General features: G+C 41.2%; 2 protein-coding genes across 13 annotated transcripts in view; both read right to left on the reverse strand.

Annotated features, from left to right (window-relative positions):
* Positions 1-1,858: 1,858 nt before the first annotated feature.
* Positions 1,859-5,151, reverse strand: rnf11a (ring finger protein 11a). Its single transcript, XM_054780361.1, has 3 exons — positions 4,827-5,151; positions 4,406-4,578; positions 1,859-2,451 (listed from the first exon to the last, which is right to left on the reverse strand). The coding sequence occupies exons 1-3, from the start codon at positions 4,923-4,925 to the stop codon at positions 2,280-2,282; spliced, it is 444 nt and encodes a 147-aa protein (XP_054636336.1). The 5' UTR covers positions 4,926-5,151; the 3' UTR covers positions 1,859-2,279.
* A 3,372-nt stretch (positions 5,152-8,523) lies between these two features.
* The window catches only part of LOC129183275 (nuclear factor 1 X-type-like), a 153,736-nt gene continuing 140,648 nt past the window's right edge, over positions 8,524-21,611 (reverse strand). For 11 of the 12 annotated variants that reach the window (XM_054780349.1, XM_054780348.1, XM_054780346.1 and 8 more), the window contains 2 exons: positions 20,357-20,445; positions 8,524-14,582 (listed from right to left, as the gene is read on the reverse strand). In XM_054780349.1, the coding sequence (XP_054636324.1) occupies positions 14,568-14,582; positions 20,357-20,445 (104 nt within the window). In that variant the 3' untranslated portion in view covers positions 8,524-14,567. The remainder of the gene's footprint in view (positions 14,583-20,356; positions 20,446-21,611) is intronic. The other variant, XM_054780351.1, reaches the window with a different exon arrangement.

The following is a 21,611-nucleotide window of genomic DNA, read 5'->3' on the forward strand; positions in this document are numbered from 1 at the left end:
GCACCAGACGATTTCATGCTACTGGCCCCAGTAGTATGAATAGTGCAAATTGTCCCTGGTCACTGAGCAGCTTCTAGCTGGACATTATCAATGAGGCCAATAATACAGTGGTGTTAACTCATTATCAGCTTTAATTATGGTTAAATAAGCTTCAAAAATAACATAAATTAAACAGAAAATGACTCTCAGCAGCAGCATTAGCCGGGGTGGACAAAAACAAAAACACACCCACAAAAATGTCGGACCTATTTTACTGTGACACAAACAAGAGTGCTGGTGTCTGGCTCCTCCTAGTGGACAACTACTACGAAGAACACAGTCGACATGATTGTACGTCACAAGAATCTTCATCTTCCCAAAACAAGGCACGGCAGCCGGAGGAAATACAAAGATGTCACTGATGCTTACATTCAACTCTACTGCTGGCGGAAAGCAGACTAACAAATGGAATTGTTGTTCTCACTGTGGATCATGACGGCAAAAACAGTCAAATATTGTTTCAAAACACAAGGACACATATCCAAACCCATAGTCCTCTCTACACAATACTACAAGACAGGAGTTTTTTTCTAAAACAAATGTGAAAGCCTCACAAAATTAACTTAACCGATCCCAGTAATCGTGATATAAAGGAGTATTGGAGCCACACTGACAGGGCAAAATGTACTATCCTAATATAATGGGGAAAAACGTAGATTTTTTTTTAAACAAAAAATTGTAATACCATGACAATACATTATGAGAATCAAATTGCAATTTTGCCAAGCAAAATCTTAATATAATGCAAGAAAAAAAACACCATAATTTATGATAATAGTGCACAAGAACAAAGTTGAAATTTTGCAATGAAAAATGTTAATATTGGGAGGAAAGGTCATAATTGTGCATGAATAAAGATTTAAAAAGGGGGGGAAAATGTAATTTTATAACAATTAAACTGTTACGTTTAGGTTTGGGAATTTTGACATTGAACAGTTTAGCATTGCAACTTTTTACTGGTAATATTACCACTTTATTCTTGAAAAACATTATCCTCATTTTGAATTTATTCTCTATACTCTCAATTTTATCATTTATTTTTCTTTTCCATGTGGCTCCAATACTCATTGGCGAATTTAAAAACAGGGGTGGGCAAAGCACAGCCTGTTGTGTTGTTTAATGTGACTCATTTAATGCGCCTCATCCTATATTATAGAAATATTTTATTGCAATATTTTTGCTGTTTCTAGTTCTGCAATTGATTCCATAATAATCGGTATATTTACAGTATACAGTATGTTTAGTTTCCTATTTTTAGACAAATGTTGTTTAGGTAACACACCGTCGAATACACCGAAATCACCTGTCTGAAAATAAGAGACTAAACATATACTGTATTCAACAAGAAGACATAATGAACCTATGGTCAGTTATTAATATGCACATTCATATGTACGTTTGTATATGTACGTTTAGCTGTTTTTTATTTGGGTTAGGGTTTAGGGTTAGGGTCCTGGCCAGTTTTGTCAGTTTTAAAAAGCAAATGTGACCTTTAAGTTTGCTCTCCCCTGATTTAAAAGGTGACCTATAAGACATTTTATTCAATTGTGCTCTTCACATTGTTTATGGGATGTTAATATCGGGACACTTTTAACCAATGAAGTTCTCTTTCAAGGGCTCATTACAACGGGCCGCACGGTGGCCTAGTGGTTAGCATGCTGGCCACATGGGTGGGTGGGGGGTGCGGCAGGTGGGGTCATTTTGGACCATAAAGAGGCTAAAACCAATCCAATGTTGGTCAATATATGCTAAGCTATCGGAACAAAACATGACATCTTTGTTTTGTGTTATGTGTGACAAAGAAAGTGAGTGTAATATCTAATAATATAACTCTTTAATATGCCGAGAGCCAATAAAAAAAAAAAAGCTGTGGGCAAAAAATGCCCCCTGGGCTGTACTTTATAGACATCCCTATCCTGCTGTATCTATGACATTGCACATGACATGAAAAAGACTTCAGTTACATTGGTGACTTCTTAACTACAAGTAAAGAAGCACTAACAGCGCGAGTGTCAGCTTTATAAATGTGAAATTTAGGGAAATATTCTGCTGCTACTTTGCTTCATTTGGCACATTGTCCAAAGCGTCCCCCGACCAATCAGATCCAAGAAACGACTGTAATGTACAGTTTCTCTATGCTTCCTCGAACATGTGCCTCACACCACATAACCTGGAGCAGCTAGGACAGTCTGGACTAAGAAAAGGTGCAATTACTTGGAGGCAGGAGCACCACACCCGCCTCAGTTGGCTTCGTACGTGGCGAGCAGCGCCGCGTCCACGGGCTCCATGCAGGAGGGGCAGGTGAAGGAGCGCATGAGCCAGGCATCGATGCAGTCAATGTGGTAGATGTGAAGGCAGGGCAAGAACCGAATGGGGTCTCCGTACTCAAAATCCATCATGCAGATCACACACCTGGGGGAGACAAGAGAGCACAGGTGCTTAATGACTAGCGGGATAGGATGTGAAGATATTGTATTGCCTGAAACAGTGGCCTCCACTGTAGTAGATGTCATGCCCCAATGATTGAATAAGCACTTTACCTAAAAATGTTCTAAGGAAACCATGGAAGTTGCTAGATATCAGCTCTTGTTATCATCATTATATTTGTCCACACAAATGTACCTTTAGTTGTACCAGACATTAAAATGGATCAATAAACTCAAGAAACAAGGATGGTCTAATCATTTTTTCCATGACTGTATGTCAAAAGATACGAGCACTCTGCAACAAGACTACTCAAAGATCATATATATGACAGGAGTGTTTTGCTTTCAAGGACCTATCATGAAATGGTCATGTAATGGAATATAATACTATTGATTTATTTTGTGTTGTGTATAAAAAAATGTAACCGAGCGCTTATAAAGACGACCACTGACGTTGTGAAAGCTTAGCATGAAAGGACGCTCAAGACACTTACGGCCGTCACAATAAAAGCGCTGCGTGTTTCATCATGTCTAGACTACACTGAACAAAATCAGAAAAGCAGTTTACAACAAGACCAAATCAGAAGCACAAAATGAATACAGACTCATCATTTTGGTACGAGCCTGAATTTTGTTTTCCACGGAGAAGATTGTTACATCATTGTTTGATGCGTAGGTGCCTGGCATCAAACAACGATGTGATAATCAGCATCAGCATTTGAAATGCTGAGGTGAAAGATGAACGGGAAAAATATCAGTCTACTTGTGGCAGCATCGGAAAAGATATATGGATCTTTCACTCTGAGCACACAATTACGGTGTGTTCAAGAACGCCAAAGTGAGAAAAACAATGAAACAAAACTTTAACAGAACCATACAAAAACTGGACTTTGGAAGAGTAGATTATTTTCCCAATAAAATAGCAGTGCTTTTTTCCTAAATTGATTGCGTTTACATAAAATCTGATGACAAGCACGTTACCAAGCTACAGCAAAAAAGTCCTTGTCAAAGATCATCTCTATGACAAGTGCTCTGCCTCTTATTAATGACATTGTGCAACAACACTACTCAAAGATCTACATAGGAGTGTGGTTTCTTACTCATTTAATTATACAGTGAAAAATAAAAAATGACTGTGCTCCAAAGATCAATAAAAAAACAATAACCAACAATAAAACAAATGTCAAAAGTCAACATGTTAACTATTTTCTTTGTATGTGTCTCACTCTGACTGTGCTCATGCCGATTCTCCCCGTCTTTCTGTCCAAAGTTTCCAAGAAAACGGCAAAACCACAAAGTAGAACTGAGCAATTTCATTTACATAATGCAATATTCATTTGATGTCACTACTCTTGGAAACACGTGGAACATGTAGTGGATAAATGCTGTAGGGCCTAGGTTGCCAAAGTGGGGTAATAGTGTTTAGTCTCAAAGATTTTATTTATATTGGCATTCCAATCCCTGCAGTGGTGCAAACCTGTCACTGTGAGTGGTGCTGGTTGTATGTATGTTTGTACTTCAGATACTGCTTTATCGTGATTCTTAGTTTCCCCTTCAATTTGGCAATAAATTATTATGCAGATTTAAACCATAGCCATCGCCAGTGGACAAGAAAAGTGATGCTCAAATTCAAGCCATTCATACGGAAGAATGCCAACATCAGACTGGAATAAAATATATGTAGGATCATTACTTATGTATTTATCAGTGCTCATGTGTAACTTTAGCAAAATGTAACCATGCAAAATATGCAATTTATACCCAAAATTACTATAAAATGAATACCAATTATTTACAATACAATATAAAAAATGATGTTTTTTAAGTGTGCGGGAGTAGGGGGTGCATGGCTTCAGGTCAAATGTCTGAAGGGGTACGCCACTGTAAATAAAACGTTTTGGGAACCACTGCTGTAGGGCACCGCTTCTTCCACAACTCACTCTTTCACTTTGCGGTCTGAAGGGTCAGAGCCCGGGTCAAAGATGCCTCTGGGCAGGTGATGGATGAGGCCGATACGCTGTGCGATGCGGACCTGCTCCTCCTCGGTCAGCTGACTGGCCAGACGGCTCTCTCCAGGGGTGGGATGGTACACCGGCACAGTCTGAGGGCGCGCCTGGAAACAAACAGGACCGCAGAGATGTACCGTATATTCATTTGACAATGATTATTATTGTGGTTTTCATATTAATTTGACAATATATTTATTATTGTGGCTGTAATGTTAATTAATGTGATATAGGACCATTACCAAGTTTACTTTATATATCAGCAGCCACATTGTGTAGCTAATGTTGTGACCACAGGGTGTAAATATCAGGAGGTGGGTACAGAAGCTCCAGCCTATGTCGTCGAGGTGTTTACCTGGTAGGGCGGCGGCGGTTCTCCGGGCAGGCTGCCCCCCTCAGACTCGTTCAGCAGCGACAAATCATCTGCTCCTTGTGAAAACAGACAGTTCCCCATTGAAGTGGAAGCAGCATGAAGAAGGACGCTCCTCCTGCTAGCTAGCTTTGTCGTCTTTCTTTCCGAGGAGGAAAAAAAGAATCACAGTCTTGACCGGCTACACCTTCCGCATTGTTAGTGTGAATAATAAAGAAACAAATACATAGCTGGTGGCACAAATTTAAACTGATCAACCAACTTGTTTTTGTGTCCTGATTCTTCTGTTTACAAAATGTAGAACGGAAGTACTCGTCTGGGAGTTTGAGCTATTTCCGCATGAGGACTAGTAGCCACTCCTCGCTTCTAAAAATGCCTGTTTTTTTGGTTTTTTTGCAACTTACAGCTTGTTTCACTGTAATTTAGACTATAATTTCATATAACGCAAATAGTAATAACTATAATAATAATATGAAATTATATAGAATAAATAGGGACGTTCAGAATCGTAGGTGTCGACTAAAGTTGAAGGTGAACAATAAATTATTTGCAAGTGTACACTTCTGTGTTTCACTAAAGTGGTATGTTGCCTGTATACCATATTATATATCGTGCGTCTTGTAGCGAATTCACAGTACGTGAATCAGCAATAATACTAACACTTTTATTTTGAAGGTGTCTGGACCGGAAGTGTCAGTGTTATCTATAAATGTTGGGAGGAAACGATTGTCCAGGGTCCTATAGCATTGTCTTCTAGCAACATATACACTAAAATTAATTAAAAAATATTACATTAATAAAATTAATTCAAAATGCAAAAAGAAAAAATGGGAGTGAGACAAAACATTTAAGTAAGCAATTCACTGTAAACAGCCATTAAAGTAAAATAGGTTGTTCATCAAAAGTTTAAGACCTTTACAAGCCTTTAAAAGCCAAAATTTTGGGGATTCAATGTCATGATCTCTCGATTGCAAAGACAGAAAGCACTTTGAGCTGCATAAGCAAGGCCTCTTGCAGTACACCATTGCTGCTGAGATTGGATGCAGTAAGACAGTCGTTTTAAACTTCTTATTGAACTTCTTAAAAGATCCTGAGGGTTATGCAACAAAAAAGTCAAGTGGTAGACCGAAGAAATGTCACAAGTCCCTGAGCTGGAGGATCTGATTGGCTGTCTGTCAAGGACAATCCTTGGCCCAAATTAAGGTTGTCACTGGTGCTGAGCGCAGTCCAATAAACACCAGATGGCATCTGTGATAGAAGGGCTTTAAGAACAAAAAATGACTTCAAAGGCCTTGTCTTCTTTGACTCCACAAAGGATTGGCATTTGGAATTTGCATGGGAGCACCAAACATGGGACATTGAAAGGTGATAGAAAGTTTTATTCTCTGATGAGAAACAAACGTAACCTTGACGGTCCTGATGGCTTCCAACGTTGCTGGCATGATGAGGAGATCCCACCCGAGATGTTTTCCACATGGCACAGTGGAGGGGGCGCCATCATGATCTGGGCTGCTTTTTCCTTCAATGGAACAGGTTGTGCAGGGGCGTCAAACGGCAGCTGGCTATGTGGAGATGTTGCAGGGATGTGCCTCATGACTGAGGGCCCTTGTCTGTGTGGTAATGACTGGCTTTTTCAACAGGACAACACTGCAGTTCACAATACCTGCCTGATAAAGGCCCTCTTCCAGAGAAATAATATCACTCTTTTGGACCATCCTGCGTGTTCCCCTGGTCTAAATCCAATTGAAAACTTTTGGGAATGGATAGCAAGGGAAGTTTACAAAAATGGACATCAGTTCCAGACAGTGGATTCCCTCTATGAAGCCATCTTCACCACCTGGAGCAACATTCCCACCAGCCTCCTGGAAACACTGGCATCAAGCATGCCTAAACCAATTAGGTGATTACAAGAATGGCAGAGCTACCCATTAGTGAGTCCTTTTCTGAACATTTTATTTCTAGCTTAACGGGGTTTTGGGTTTTTGGGGTCTTGATCTTTTGATCAGCTGATGAACAGCCCATTTCACTTTAATGTTTGTTTGCAATAAATTACATACATTTTTTTTCGTCTCACTCCCATTTCTTCTTTTTGTATTTTGAAGCTCTACTTAGGACCTCCTTAAGATCCGACAAAATGCAAACTGTAAATTCTTGTCTTAAAATTTTCACCAGGAGTGTGCACTACTTAGGTTCCAAAACCAGCGGTGAGTAATTGGGCCGCCCATAAAAATGTTTATTTTGATTCGCTGATTTTGTTTTGGCGCAATTTGGCTGACAGTAGCCTGTTTTCTTTTTTTTAGCCTGTATTCATTGGCTGTAACCAGTTCAGTAGTGAGTCTTGAGTTAAGTTAAGTTTGGAATTAATTTATGGGTGCGCGCCACAAAACGCCATAACTCAGAACACCATAAATTGAGGACCGCCAGTATTGAGTGGCTTTATTTAACTGTGGCAGCGCCGGAAAAAGTTATACTGTGGAACCTTGGTTAGCGGTCAGAAACGCAGTCACATTTTTCCCATAGCAAATCATGTAAATTCAACTATAGTAGAACCTCGCCTAGCGTACACCCCGGTTAGCATGTTTTTCGGTTAACGTCGAAAATGTTTGCCAAAATCTTGCCTCCGTTTGCATACGTTTTCCGGTTAGCGTAAAATATGGCGTGTGTTCTTGTGTTATTAATTCATGGTGTGGGTCCAACTGTGTTGTTAATGTATTTTCATCACAAAATGTCCCTGTTAGCATCCTATTAGCTTGCTAATAAATGCAAACAGAACCGTAAGTCAGCTCCGTTGCCAGTCTATGATGTTACCAGCGAATGACTGTGTAGGTGTAAACGCAACATACATTTTTATAGTTTTACATCTTAGTTTTACATCCATTTTCTATGCCGCTTATCCTCATTAGGGCCACGGGGTATACTGGAGCCTATCCCAGCTGACTTTGGGCGAGAGGTCGCCCAGCCAACCTCAGGGCACATATAGACTAACAACCATTCACACTTACACCTATGGACAATTTAGAGCAATTAAGAGTTACCAATTCACCGAACATGCATCTTTTTGGAATGTGGAAGGAAACCAGAGTACCCGGAGAAAACCTGAGAGGAGAACATGCAAAGTCCACACAGAGATGCCCAAGCGGAGATTCGAATCCAGGTCTTCCCGCATGGCCAACATGCTAACCACTCAGCCACCGTGCAGCCTTCTTAGTTTCACATGCATAAAACAATTCTAAATGCATATAAATAACAAATGAAAGTTATATACAGTATTAACATTTACGATTACTTTTTCTAACAGAGGTTCTACTATGGTACGCAACTGTGGTGCGTTCAAGTACTGCCAAACAAAGTACAAAATCATTATCAGTGAGGCAGAAAGACATAAACATGTTAAAAGTGTGTCTTATTATTAACAGTGGCACATGTGTGCTTGACATTTAACCTGTGTTACCATATATTTATAAATTATTACTGCTTTAGGGTGAATGAGATGTTTTTTTCTGAAAAAAACCCAAGCAATTTTCTGTTGAAAAAACGCCTGCAACTATGCAGGGAACCGTTGTACTGTAATGCAAATGGTTGCAGATATGTGAGGGGTGTACCCACTTTTGTGAGATGCTGCATGTATCTGTTGTGGTGTGTACTGCGGTCCTAGAAATAAGGTCATGTGACAGCAGGCCGGTACAGTCAAGAACATCCTTTTTATTCAATCAGGTGCTGCTCTTCTCAAACTGTTTTTCTTCTTATGGAAAAGAAACTGTAATAAACACATGCATTTCACCTAGAGCTCTGGGGGTGTTCTCACAAAGAAGTGGTGATGCACTGAGGGCGTCGATAAGAGGCATAGAGGAGCTGGGAGGAAGCGGGGGTGGCCAAGGGTGCTGCTGGGGCCGGGGGATTGGGGGGGCTAGTACACCAGTAACCATACACGCTGAAGAACAAACTGGAGAAACAAAGACCTGGAGCTGTCCAGCATGAGGTGGGCAGAAGGGGCTTGTTATGACCTCTGGTGCATCTGCTTGGCGCGGTGTAAGTAGCTAATACTGCTGAGAGTGTTACTGTGTCAATAATACTCATTGGAAGGGAAAACATGGTGAAAATGCAACCCTCCCTTCAACCTCATGCAGGATAAGTCCGGTATAATAAGGTGCTTGTAGATTTCGTTTTAAGTCCAAGGCTTCCTTTAAACACAGCATACCCTGATAACAAATAGCTTAAAAAAATCCAAATTACAAGGGAACAAAAAAAAAAAGGGCGGGGGGAGTAAAACAAAGCCAAACAATAAATAGCCAAAACAAAAGAGCAACTCTTAAACTATAGTCCGAGCAGCCCCTTTCCAACATCCTGAAGCAGTTCATCAGCTCTCTATCCCAAAAAAACAGAAAACCTCTGATCCCGCTCATCCCTTCTGTGACCCCCCCCCCCACCCCCCACCCCTCAACACCACAAGGACACCCCCAAAAGCCCGTCAGCGTCATTTGTTCACTTACATTAGCTGTTGAATGGAGAAGCAGAAGTGATGGGTATGGGCGATACAATGTGAAGCATACAGACAAGAATAACATGTGAGCTAACTGCATTCTGCTCAAGACAAAACAACTTTCTCAGTAATATTTTTTTTTTCTTTTTTTGTAGAGAGAGAGCGAGCGAGCGAGAGTGACGGACACACAGTTACAGACTACTCCAGTGTCGAAGAGAAAACAGACAGTGGAGACAGAGGGCAAGGAAGGGGGGGAAAAAAGCAACAGCGGAACAATAACACATTTTTTGCCTTTACCAAAAAAAAAAAAGAAAAGAAAAATCTATAAATTCACACCTTTTATATCTATATGTAGATATTAGCATATAGATAAGAAAAGGAAGAGAGGATATAGGGGAGGAACTATGGTTCATTTGAGAAGGGTGAGTTGTGCATGTGTGCACAACCTGAGAAGGTAAAAAAAAAAAAAAAATTAAAAAATGGAGTTTTGTGAACAAAAGGCACTTTTAAGGGACAACCTTTTAACTGCTAGGGAACTATACACTACAGCACAAGCACTAGAAGAGTCATTTACAGAGGGGACAGAGGGGGCGACGAGGGGGGGAGGCTCACATGTCTGCCTGTTTGACAACAAGTCTCGGGTTCCGTTTCGGAGTATTTGGGCCTGGGAGGGTTTGTGTGGTTTTATCGCTTTGCTGGTGAGTTTCAGGCAGTGCTGGGGTGAAGTTGTCTGGCGCTACTTTGCTGACTTGCCAACACTCAAATGCCACCCCCCCGCCCGCCCCACTCAATAGAAGAATACAAATAGCAAGAAAGAGAAAGAGAGAGAGCGAGGAGTAATGCTGCTATTTTTTGTTCATTACCATTTGTTTATAATAGGAGCACCGCTTTTCACTTGATGATAGAGAAGTTGTGTCGTTTGTTTTCCTTCAGCCCTCCCACATTGTTATTTTTTTTTTAATAAACAAATGATTACACAGAAACATTAAAAAATAAAGAGACAAAGGAAATAAAAACAATACCCCCAACTTACAAAGACTAGGATTTTTTTTCATGGCCCTCTCAGTTTAGAGTCCCGGAGCTTGTGGACTTGAGACAAATACATTTTTTTTTCTCTTTTCTCGTAGCTTTCTTAAAAATCTCTAACAGACAAACACAATGATCTACCCAATGCATTGCACGTGGCTCAATCGACACATAGTTTTCAATAATAATACTTTCCATCAAAAAAAAAAAACACTTTTTCTTCTTCTGCAATCCTACAGTTCAAATTTGTCGACATGTTCACCTAAAAGTACTAGAATGTTGCGATGCTGCAAATGTGTGTGTAAATATGTGTGTGTCTGATTTGCGCTATGTTACTGACTGGGGAAGGGAAGGATCAGAAAATAACTAGACTGCCAAGCAGCTCACGTAGCAAAAAAAAACAAAAAAAAACCCCAAAACGGTAAAACGGAGCATATATCATAAATATATAAGATCTCTCTCTCTTTCTCTGTCTTTACAAAAAAACGTTTGCAGTGCTCTATAAAGACCAGGCTAGGGTTTCCCAAACCTGCACGATGCATTACGACCGGTGACTGATAGGGTAGTGTGAATGTCAATGCTTGTTTGTGTGGTTCAGCCGGGATAGGCTCCAGCTTCCATGAACAGATGCATGCATGGTTTGTGAAACCCTGGTCTAGACCAATGCTTTGCATCCTGCACCAATGCTAACAGCATTAGCTCACACGCAGAGGAAAAGAACCTGACGTTTGATACTAATTGCATGAAGGGAATACAGAGGCACTTTCATGTTATTGTTATAGTTTTGATATATGTTTTAGTCCATAGAGCTAATGTTACTAGTCTTTTACTATCCCTGCAAAAAACAGAACCAAGGCAGTCCAGTTATTTTTTGAGGTCGGCTTTCTCTGTGTTGGATTAAATCATGATGAAAATTTCCATGTGAACATTTACATGTATATTCAAAAAAAAAAAAAGTCAAATTAAGTGAATGATAGACCATTTTGGATGACAAAGTTATAATTCGACAGCCGCTAGTGTGTGTGTGTGTGTGTGTGTGTGTGTGTGTGTATTCCTTGGACTGGGCTAAGGGGTTATACAGTGAAGCAACGCAGTTCGTGTGTGAAGAGCTCTTGTTACCGTGCTTGTCCATACGCGAGAGATTCAAGAGGTTTGTACTGTTTAGTTGTCATCTACTCACTGAAATCCGGGCGTGGTCTGAGAGCGTGCTATATAAACTACAGCGGAAGGTGTTATGACATGCAAAAACAATCCAAGTGGAACAAAACCAAAAACCAAATCTGTCAATAAATGAGATCACAAGGAAAAAAAACCCTACAAGCTAAATGAAAGCTAATAATATGAAGCTCGTGCTGTCTGTGTGTGTGTGTAGGTGTGTGTGTGTGTGTGTGTGTGTGTGTGTGAGTGAGTGTGTCTTCCTGTAAAACATTCAGAATAGAGATGGGCATTTGAGTACAATAAAAAAAAAAATCTATTTTATATACAGTATATATACACACACACACTGCAAAGACAGACATATTTGGAAGAAGCCCAAATTATTTTACAATGAGACAACCTTTCTTATTTCAAGAAAGAAATTCTGCCAATGGGGTAAGCAAAATTTGCTTAGCTAGAATTCTTATAACTAGAACATTTTTCTCATGACTTTTAAAAATAGAATGAGTCCTAAAATAAGCAAGTTGTTCTTAATCACATTGCTAGAAGTAAAATGTTCTTATTGCGAGGTACGAAGTAAGCCAATTTTTCGGATACGATTCATAAATTGAGATAGCATTTGCTTTATGAGGCTAGATTTAAACAAAATGTTTCTCCATATTCTAGATGTAGGAGTATTCTTTAAGAGAGATTCATACCTATGGACAATTTCAAAGTCTCCAATTAGCCGATCACGCATACGGTTGGACTGTGGAAGGAAGCCAGAGTACTCGGAGAATACGCACAGGAAGAACATGCAAGTTCCAACAGAGATCAGGTTGCCTGATTGTGGGGCCAACATGCTAACCACCGGGTCACCGTGCAGCACACGCCTCTTCTTGTCAGCATGTTAGTTATGTCGGTTACTTCTTCACCGCTCTGAGCTTTGAAGCTACAGTAATTATATGGATGGAACATTTTTTATTTCAAAAGAAAAAAGTGTGAGTGTATCTAAAATTCACTTAATTTAGGAAAACCTATTGTCATAAACACTATCAAAATTCATTTTTGGCATGATTTGCATGTAAATTCACTAGTTTTTAGATTGATAAACTACATAAAAAGAAAGTAATTTTTATAATTTTACACATTTACACAGATTTTATGACTAGATTTAATATAACAAATCTTGGTACGCGCTTTGCTGTGCAGCCTTCACATTGCTCCGAAATCAGCAAATCCTTCGGTATATTTTCTGTGTGTGAGTCCATTCTTAAAATGTAGACAGTCAGGTAAGCAGTTTTTACTCTTAATTGAAGGCAGATATTCTTAATCTATTGCTGAAGAATAATCAAAACAAGGCTTTTAGCTTGATATTAGAAATAGGGACTAATTTCTGGCAAAAAATATCTTCATAAGAATTGGCGAGGTATACTTTCTTAATATAAGATTATTTTTGTCATGTGAAAATTGCTTGAAATGATTTTGTTTTAGGAACAAAATAAGAAATGCTTGCTCGAAATGTGACTTTACTTTCTTGAAATGTAGTTTTTGCAATTATATATATATATATGGGGTTAGAGCAGTAGGTTTCAATTATTTTTTGTCATGCCCGCCCGTGGGACAGAATTCTTTCATGCCCCCAATTAATTAAATTAATTAATATTTATTTATTCATTTAATATTGATTTGTACAAACCACTGTATAAGCATGAATAAAGACACTAACATTACAGTCCCCCTCGACACCTCACCGGGGTCCCGCCCCACTATTTGAGAAGCACAGGGTGAGAGAATCTCTCTCTGCATGTTCTGAACTCCTGTTTCAATGCAGAATTGAGTCGACTGTGTGGCTGCAGCTCAACATGTTGTTCTTGCTGCTCTGACTCACCAGCGCATCCGCTGGCTGCAAGTCGCGTACTCCATCTTACCTCAATCAATGGCACACTTCACACAATTCATCCATCGCTATGCCCATCCCTAATTCTGAATGCAGACTGATTTGTGAGGAAATGGTTGCATGCGTGTGTGTGTGTATGTGTGTGTGGTGCACGTGAAGGATTAAATGACCATGAGCGCAGCCACATCTCTGTAAAGTGACGCTCAACTTTGCCTCCTCTCATCGCTCTTGTGGCTGTCATGTGCAATTGTGTTTCATCCTTAAGGAGAATGAATAGTGCATAGGTGAGGGGATGAAAGATCACATGCAGCCTTTTTAGTGTTTTCAACTCTTTCAAACTGGCTCACACTTCTTCTCCTCCCCCGCAGCAAAGTGCCCTGATATTTGGACAGGTAAACAAAAGACCAGCCACTTAGTGCATACATGTCACACCATCTGATGGCGTCACTATGATTGGCCAATCGGAAATCAATGAGTCGTCAGGGCTGAGCGAATGAGGCGCACGAGTGCGGCATACAGGGTTGAGGCTGCGGTTCTGGTGGTGGTGATGGGGGGGATTGTCAGGTAGATGTCACCTGGCTTGTTTTTTTTTTAGGAAAAAAAACAAGAGGTGCGCAATTTGGGTGGCGATCATCTGACCTTGCTGTTTTTCCTACCATTTTGTTTTTGGGTGTCCCAGCCAATGCATGGAGTTTCATGGTGGAGACAACAAAAGGATCAAAAGTAATAAAAGGTTAAAAAAAAAAAAAACAACAAATGTAAAAATTGGTCAATTGCCAAGTTGGCGTATTTGTTTTTCCTTTCCAACATTTCCTGGTGTGCGTGCGACAGTTCCTCATCTTCCTCCTGGAATTCCCAGTCTGTCCATTCCATCTCCTTGAGGCCTCCAGCCTTTCCGGGGGGGTGGGGTTGTCAGGACACACACACACACACACACACACACGCAGGCGCGCGCGCACACACATACACACAAACAAACACACGGACGTTCCAGTTCAAATTGGGTTGGATCCGGGGGCCAGGTAAGGTGGTGTGGGACCTTTTGGGTTCTGTAGTCGTACTGGATAGTGTTGGTGAGAGGGAACATTTTAGTGTCAGCAGTCTGCTCTTGATCAGCAGTGACATGTTGCTTTTTTTCCAATTTTCATGAGAGGGTTTTAGCTGTTGATTCGTCGAGACGTTGTCAGAGGAACCAGGACTGTGGAAGAGAGAAGGCAAACACTTTGAGTCATAACATCTCTTACTGGTAGCAATTAAGCATGCAGCGGTTCTGTTGGAAAAGCGTCCTGGACATAAAGACATAAAGCGTCCTGGTGACCTTACACACCTGTCACAGGTACAGTTTACAATGTCCTACAGCTTAAACGTACCTTTTCCCAAATATTATGCCTCAAAAGTTACACAAAAACAAGGTTGAACCTGCATAAACCACGTAAGATGTCAGCATGTTGTGGCTGAGTAAGCATCTATGGATTAATTCCACCAGTTTCCCTTTCCTTTGGATTTGTTTGTGTTTTTTGACGCCACCACATGAACATAACACTGATGGAGAGAAGCATTATCATGAAAATCATAGAACCAGAAATGGACGTGGGCTAAAATTAGGCGAATAATAAAAGATGGGAATGTACTAGAGATGCTCGATATTTACCTTGTAGCCCAGGGGTCTCAAACTCGCGGCCCGCGGGCCATTTGCGGCCCACCAAATCGTATCTTGCGGCCCACGACTGGACATCAAAGAGTAGTATAACTGCAGCCCGCAACATCTGAGCAAGCTCACTGTTACTTCCATACTTACAGGGGCAAGTAAACACCAACACTGAACTAACAGTGGTGTTATCACATGGATGTATTGTGAAGTGTATCGTATCGTGAGGTACCCTGAGATTCCCAGCCCTACTCCCAATACTTGATGCAGCCCACCCTCACCGAGACTCTACCTCCACTGGCCCCCAGTGAAATTGAGTTTGAGACCCCTGTTCTAGCCGACATCGCCTAACACGTCATTTCTGATACCAATATCAACCGATACCAATATAGGCGGCAGCTCTTCCCTCAAACAAATCTTGTATCACGAACAAACACATTATTCTTCTTTTACTGTGATGCCGCTATTAAAATAAGACAGATAATGCAATATGCAATGTAAGTTTCAGAAAAAGTGGCATATTTATTTGAATAATTTTGTCAAAAAAAAAAAATCAATTAAAATTGCATGTTGTCTTACTAAGTAAGACAAGTTTAGTCTTTATAAATTCACAAATAAGAATCAAATAAAAAAATGCTAATAACGATCCAATTTGGAAAGGTGCACATTTCTATGTGGCACAAACATTCGTGTAAGAGCAAAATAATACAAAGTATGAAACTCCAGACTAATACGATCAGTGAAACCGTCACGTCACGCATGAACGCCGCATGAATGAAACATATTAGATTACAAGTAATAAAGGAAGTCGCCTTACACTCCCCTCCACACAACCAGCACTTTTCATTGAAAATTCAGGAATATTTATTTATTATTCAGAAACAATTCCACACCGCAGACGTACTGAGCTAGCTTACTGCTGCATGGAGCACGTCATCAGTTGTGAGCCGGTTACCATTATTAGCATGAAAAACAGTACAGATATTCGATATCAAATTTTTTTGCCAATACTGGTCGATGATATGGGCCTAGAATATGCACCATAAAGTGAGCTGTGTTTAATATTGCAGGCAACACCCAGTTTTTGACATTAACAGACTTAAAGTGCTCATGACACCAAAACACAAGTTAATCTTCTTATTTCCGCAGTGAAAAATAACATTGACAGGCATATATCCTGTATTAGATGTGCTCGTCTGTTGAAATATTTGTCATTTTTTACAATTTTTGTCACTTCTTCCGGGTATGGAAGAGGAGGAACAAGTGACGTCTAAACCAGACGGTCCCACCCGTAGCTTCTCCTTCAATACAACACATCCCCTGTTGTTATGCTCCAGTTCTCTTTGAATTTCTGTTGGTTATGTATTTTCTTGTATTATGTCCACTCGTTGTGTTGAAGGCTTTCGCTCTGGATCACTGGAGGAGACGGAGCAAGCTTGTTCACGTTTCTAACAGACACCATTTGCCTCGTCAAATGATCGGCAAACTTTGTGACACAAATGTTTCAATACTGCTACGCGGATGGAAATAGAAAGTCAAAACTCACAAGATGTTCAAACGTCGAAAAGCGTGCCAAGGTGGCAGTAAGTCAAACCACATTTCTTCTTCTCCATAGTAGCTATACGACTGCTCATGGCGGATAATGCAGGGCTTATTCCTAACTGACGCGCTAGCTAGGCGGCTAATGTGGTGTCTGTTGTGACTAATACTGCCAGTAAAACATATCATACTCCTCACAACACAATATTAGTGAATGTTATAATTGGTGTGAATATGTCACTTTCTTTGCATGTGTTCATGGCTGTGCTTGTTTGCATCTGGTTGCCGGTGTCACCCACAAGTACTGACAACATGAATTGCTAGCAAAACATGGATTGTTGTCACTCATCTTTATAGCCTATCTTGCAGTCCATCTGTCAGTTTTAGCAAGTAAATCAATATATATTTTTTTAATTATATCTAATCTAGGAATTTTAGAATAATAGCATGGGGTTTCATTCCAGGGCTAAATAAGCAGCGATGGCTGCTCACTGGTCTTTTATTTTGCAGCTGTCTGTGTCACTTACTGACAGTCAAAACACACATACTTGTGGCCGTTTTATTGTGTGTGTTTTATCATAGTTATCACAACACATTATCAGTGAATGTTAGTATTGTGCTGTTGTTGTGAACGTGTCACTTTATTGGCTATGCTGTGTGTTCATGGCTGTATGTCTTTGAATCTGGTTCCCGGAACGTATTCTGACGACAGCATAAGAAAAAGAGCACTGTGTACGTTGTGTGGTAATACATTTCTTTGGTGTCCACACATTGTTAAACATCCATATTTTCCACCGGGATTTTTCTTTAGATGCCACTGTATTTGGTGCAACACTTCTGTCTGTGGAAATGCAAAGGTGGAAGTGACTAAGAAGAATTCCTCAACTACGATGTGGCAATGTATAATTCTTTCCGCCCCGTTTTGAATATTTGCTGAGCTCAGCTGTCCTACACACTAAAAAAAATAAACTTCTAATGTCAACTTTACCACTCTCTGTTTTAAGAGGGCTGACTTTTTCTCATTAAAAACATGTGTAGTTTCGCTGCTATAAATAGCAGGGCAGCAGTTCTGAAAACTTCTGATAAGAAAAGTCTGATGCCCGTGTGCTATTACACAGCACTGGGATGAAGACTCCACTTTTGGCACAGCCGGAGCCGCTGTGGCTTCTGCTAACATTCCGTAGGCCTTGACCTGGGAAGTGCAGCAAATCACTCCGCCATGTTGTCCCACTTTCTGCAAACCCCTCAAAAGTTTCCCCAACTGTACTTTTTCCTTCCCATGATTCTTTGCTGTTTGTAGACAATTCCTCCTCTTGGTTTCAACTTCCATTAACCCCCTACTATCTTCCTCTCCCCTCCCTGTGTAATCCTTGGCAGTGGAAAGTGACCCCCTCCCCGTGCTCGTCCAAGTCCAACAGCCTATGACATCATGTCTGGTTGCCAGCAGCAACCAGACAGCCGGGACATGACTGTGGAGTGCAGTGAGCTTCAACTAACTCCCTCGCTCCTTTTTCTCTCGCTAGTGCTCTGTCCCTCGCTTTTTGTTGGACAGCCTTCTCTCCTCTGGACATCCCTCTGCTGCACTACTCTTGTCTTGCCACCAGAGAGCTCCTCAGACCACTTTTTCTCTCTGCATCAGTTAGACCATTGGAACTGTGTGCAGGATTGCCTTGTTAGGCCTCTCTCAGGCTCTTGATCGGCCTAGGACGCCAACACTCAGGTTACTGTGAAATATGCTTTAAATTCACCAGTGCAGAATGTTTGATAAGCGATTGCAAGGGATAATAAGCGCTCTAGAACAGATGCAATCTGTCGTCAGTGGGGTAGAAACGAGGAGTGAGACTTTTGGCACGGTGTTACATGTTCATGCGTGTGTTCCATGCATGCTCAGACACATTTGGACGACGTTTGAATGTCCCCTCTGTGCCAGGGCTACATCTGTGGAAGAGAGGTGCAGGTGGGGGAGCCTGAAAATACAGGAGGGAGCAGCAGGAGGGGAAAGTGAGGGAGGGCGTGCTGTGGCAGCAGAGCGGAGCTGTGGTGTTGGTGGGGGTGAGGCAGGGGGATGCTGATTGCTTCCATGTGTGTGGAGGGAGCATAGCAGAGCCGAGTTGGCTGCAGGCAGGTGTGGTTAGCCCCTAATGAGAAAAGTTGTGTTGGTGATGGAGGAGGCCCAAGACACTGCAGCCCAGCGGCAGAGCGCAGCCAAGGCGAAACCACAATGTAGTACACTGGTGGCCTCACACGCTGCACTAATACACACTGTGGGGCCTTGTGGAGATAAATCAACACTGCTGAAGCTCAAACTAACTGGCGCTGTTTACATTCACTGTGGGGAAACTACTGTGGAACAGAAACTGTAAACCAGTACTGAAACTTAAGGCCTTCATACATGCACAACATGAATCAATGTAGGTGGGCGATGACCAATTTCTAGCCCATTAGAATATCCCCCTGCGGGCATTTCGTCGCAACGTCTTGGATGTGGAAAGCTATGATGTCAATGCAAACAAGCACCATGTCTGAACTAATCATTCTGGGAGACAAAAGTGTTATGAACACATGGCACCAAAAGTAGAAACCGAGGAAAGGTCGACCAACAAGAACCTTCACAACTTTGAACTAGATCACACGGATTTCAACCTAATTAAAAACAGCCAAGCATGCAGGCAGCCATCTTCAAGGTGACTTGCAGTGTGATTCACTCGAAAGATCACGGTTATGCATCAGCTGTGTCCCGATTCAGGCCAGCGAAAGTAAGTAGCGGTGTATCATCCAAAAAATGGAAGAAGAAGGTTGTTCCAGTTCTTAAACTGTGATGTAAGTCGAGTTTGGATGTAGGTCTGATCTTATGCCTTAAGTCACTCAGACTGTACACAGAACACATTAAAGACATATAAAATACAGTAATAATAACAATATTAAACACAAGAATTAAATAAATGAAACAGTCATAAAAAAAAAAACCAATTTCTTACTCTTATCCCTGTGCTTGTCTTGCACACGAGGGGATGTTGCAAGGACTGAGAGACAGCCTTGTCAAGGAGGTCTCAATAACGAGACCACTATGTTGGTTATGCTGTTATCACTGTCTATTTCATATGAGCAGATGCTTTCACATGTTCAAGAATACCATCTTTATCCGTTATGATGGTCGTCGTGTTTCAGCAACTTCGACCAGGCATGAAAACCAGTGTTGATTTCTTCTGATGGCTTTCATTTTCCCTTTTACGCACTGCCACTGAGTTTGCGTCAGTGCCGTGGGAGTCATAATGGAGATTAAACTTAGTTAAAATCTAAAAAATCTAAATAAAAGTGACGTCCTTCCTCAGTGTACGACTACGTGTTACTCTGCCAGTCCGCCAATATATTAATCTGCCTACTTATTACTCTGCCACACGCACGTAACTATTTCTAGTCCTTTTCTTTTTGCACAATATATATATATATGTATAATATATATAATTAATGGCAGTGCGTACGTAACCACGAAATTGCAAAACTCAAAACACCCTAAACCAAAGACTACCTGTAGTTGTAGGCTGTATTTTTAAAAATTGGTCACTGAATTGGGGCACAGCTGATCTCATGTCAAATGAACATCCATATTGCTGTGAATATTGTCCCCTTAAATAAACGTTCCTGTAGACATTCAAGTAACCTCTACTCAGTGTCACGGTGTGCATGCTTGCAGCGAGCGATGAGGTGACACAGAAAACAGAGGCTGAGGCGATAAAGAGATGGACGGGTGGGTGTTAGTTCGATGAGGGAGGCTGGCAGGGTACCTGAGTCTGCTGGGGGATATTCAGAAAGTTGTCCCGTGTTCCGATGCCGACAAACCGGTTGGGAGCTGTGGAGCCTGGCGTGGAGTATGCTACAAACAGAGAGAAACAAGTGTGTACATGCTTTTATACACATGCATACACACACCAAGCTCATACTAGAGTTTGATGCTCTCATCATCATTATTTGTATATTTATATTTTCAGTGCAGGGCAATAGATCACTGTCAAAGAAACTATTGGGAAAAGACAGTTAAGGGCCGGTGAGACTGATGCTCTCTTAGTCATATGGCTGATTTGTTCGTGTCGCGGGCGACTTAATTGTTATTTCCCTTCACTTAGCCATGTAATCTGTGGTTACACAGGGGGATGTACAGTCTGTAATGAATAGTGCTAACATGAGGAAGCTATTTCAAATAAGTCACTGATGATCCTCAGCAGCCCCTGGCCCGTAATCATACAAAACCACTGAGGACCCACTGTCGACATAATCATAGGGTGACCAGTAGAGGAAGCGGATTCTTCACCGGTGGCAATGATGCTCTGTTTACATTTACAGCGGGTGAAAAGGAGCATGTGACACCAGGCAGTGATGTCACAGGATCAAATTTAGGGCAGTTGTGTTCACTGGACTCCAGCGTGGAACTTGTCCCTGACTTGACTGAGGTTGTGATGGGTGGGTAGGTGCAGGGTGTGAGGATAACAATGACAGGGCGTGAGAGACAGTGAGTGTGCCATTTAAGAATGTTTGGGTGTGTTCACAACTGCAATTACAATATCATTGATAACTAAAGGTGAAAGGAAAAACAAAATGCGATAACAGCCACTGGAATGAGAAAAAAAAGAAGAAAGGGGTGATATTTATTTATATATTAATATAAATAAATATTAACGTGAAGTGACATGTGGAAAGGGGGGAAGGTGTGTGTGGGGGGGAGAGAGGATGACAGGACAGGAGGAGAGAAAGTCAAAACAAAAAAGAGGAGAAGGTGCCCCAGTTGCTCCATCCAGCGCCCCCTCTTGGTGTGCCTCTCCCATGGCCCGACTCTTTCACTGCACCTGTGTGGGTGCAACCAACCGACCAACCAACACCTCAACGCTCCCTGTTAAACACTCCTCTCCCCTGCTCCCCCAGTGACTAATTCTTGACTAATTCTTAAATTATCAATCTATGAATCTGGATTTGGCTTTATGATTCAGGTTACTCTCCATACATTGCGGATTTCATGTTGCTTTGTCTTCATTATTGTGAGATTTG

Source organism: Dunckerocampus dactyliophorus, chromosome 6 (genome assembly GCF_027744805.1).
Source record: "Dunckerocampus dactyliophorus isolate RoL2022-P2 chromosome 6, RoL_Ddac_1.1, whole genome shotgun sequence".
Lineage (NCBI taxonomy): Eukaryota > Metazoa > Chordata > Actinopteri > Syngnathiformes > Syngnathidae > Dunckerocampus > Dunckerocampus dactyliophorus.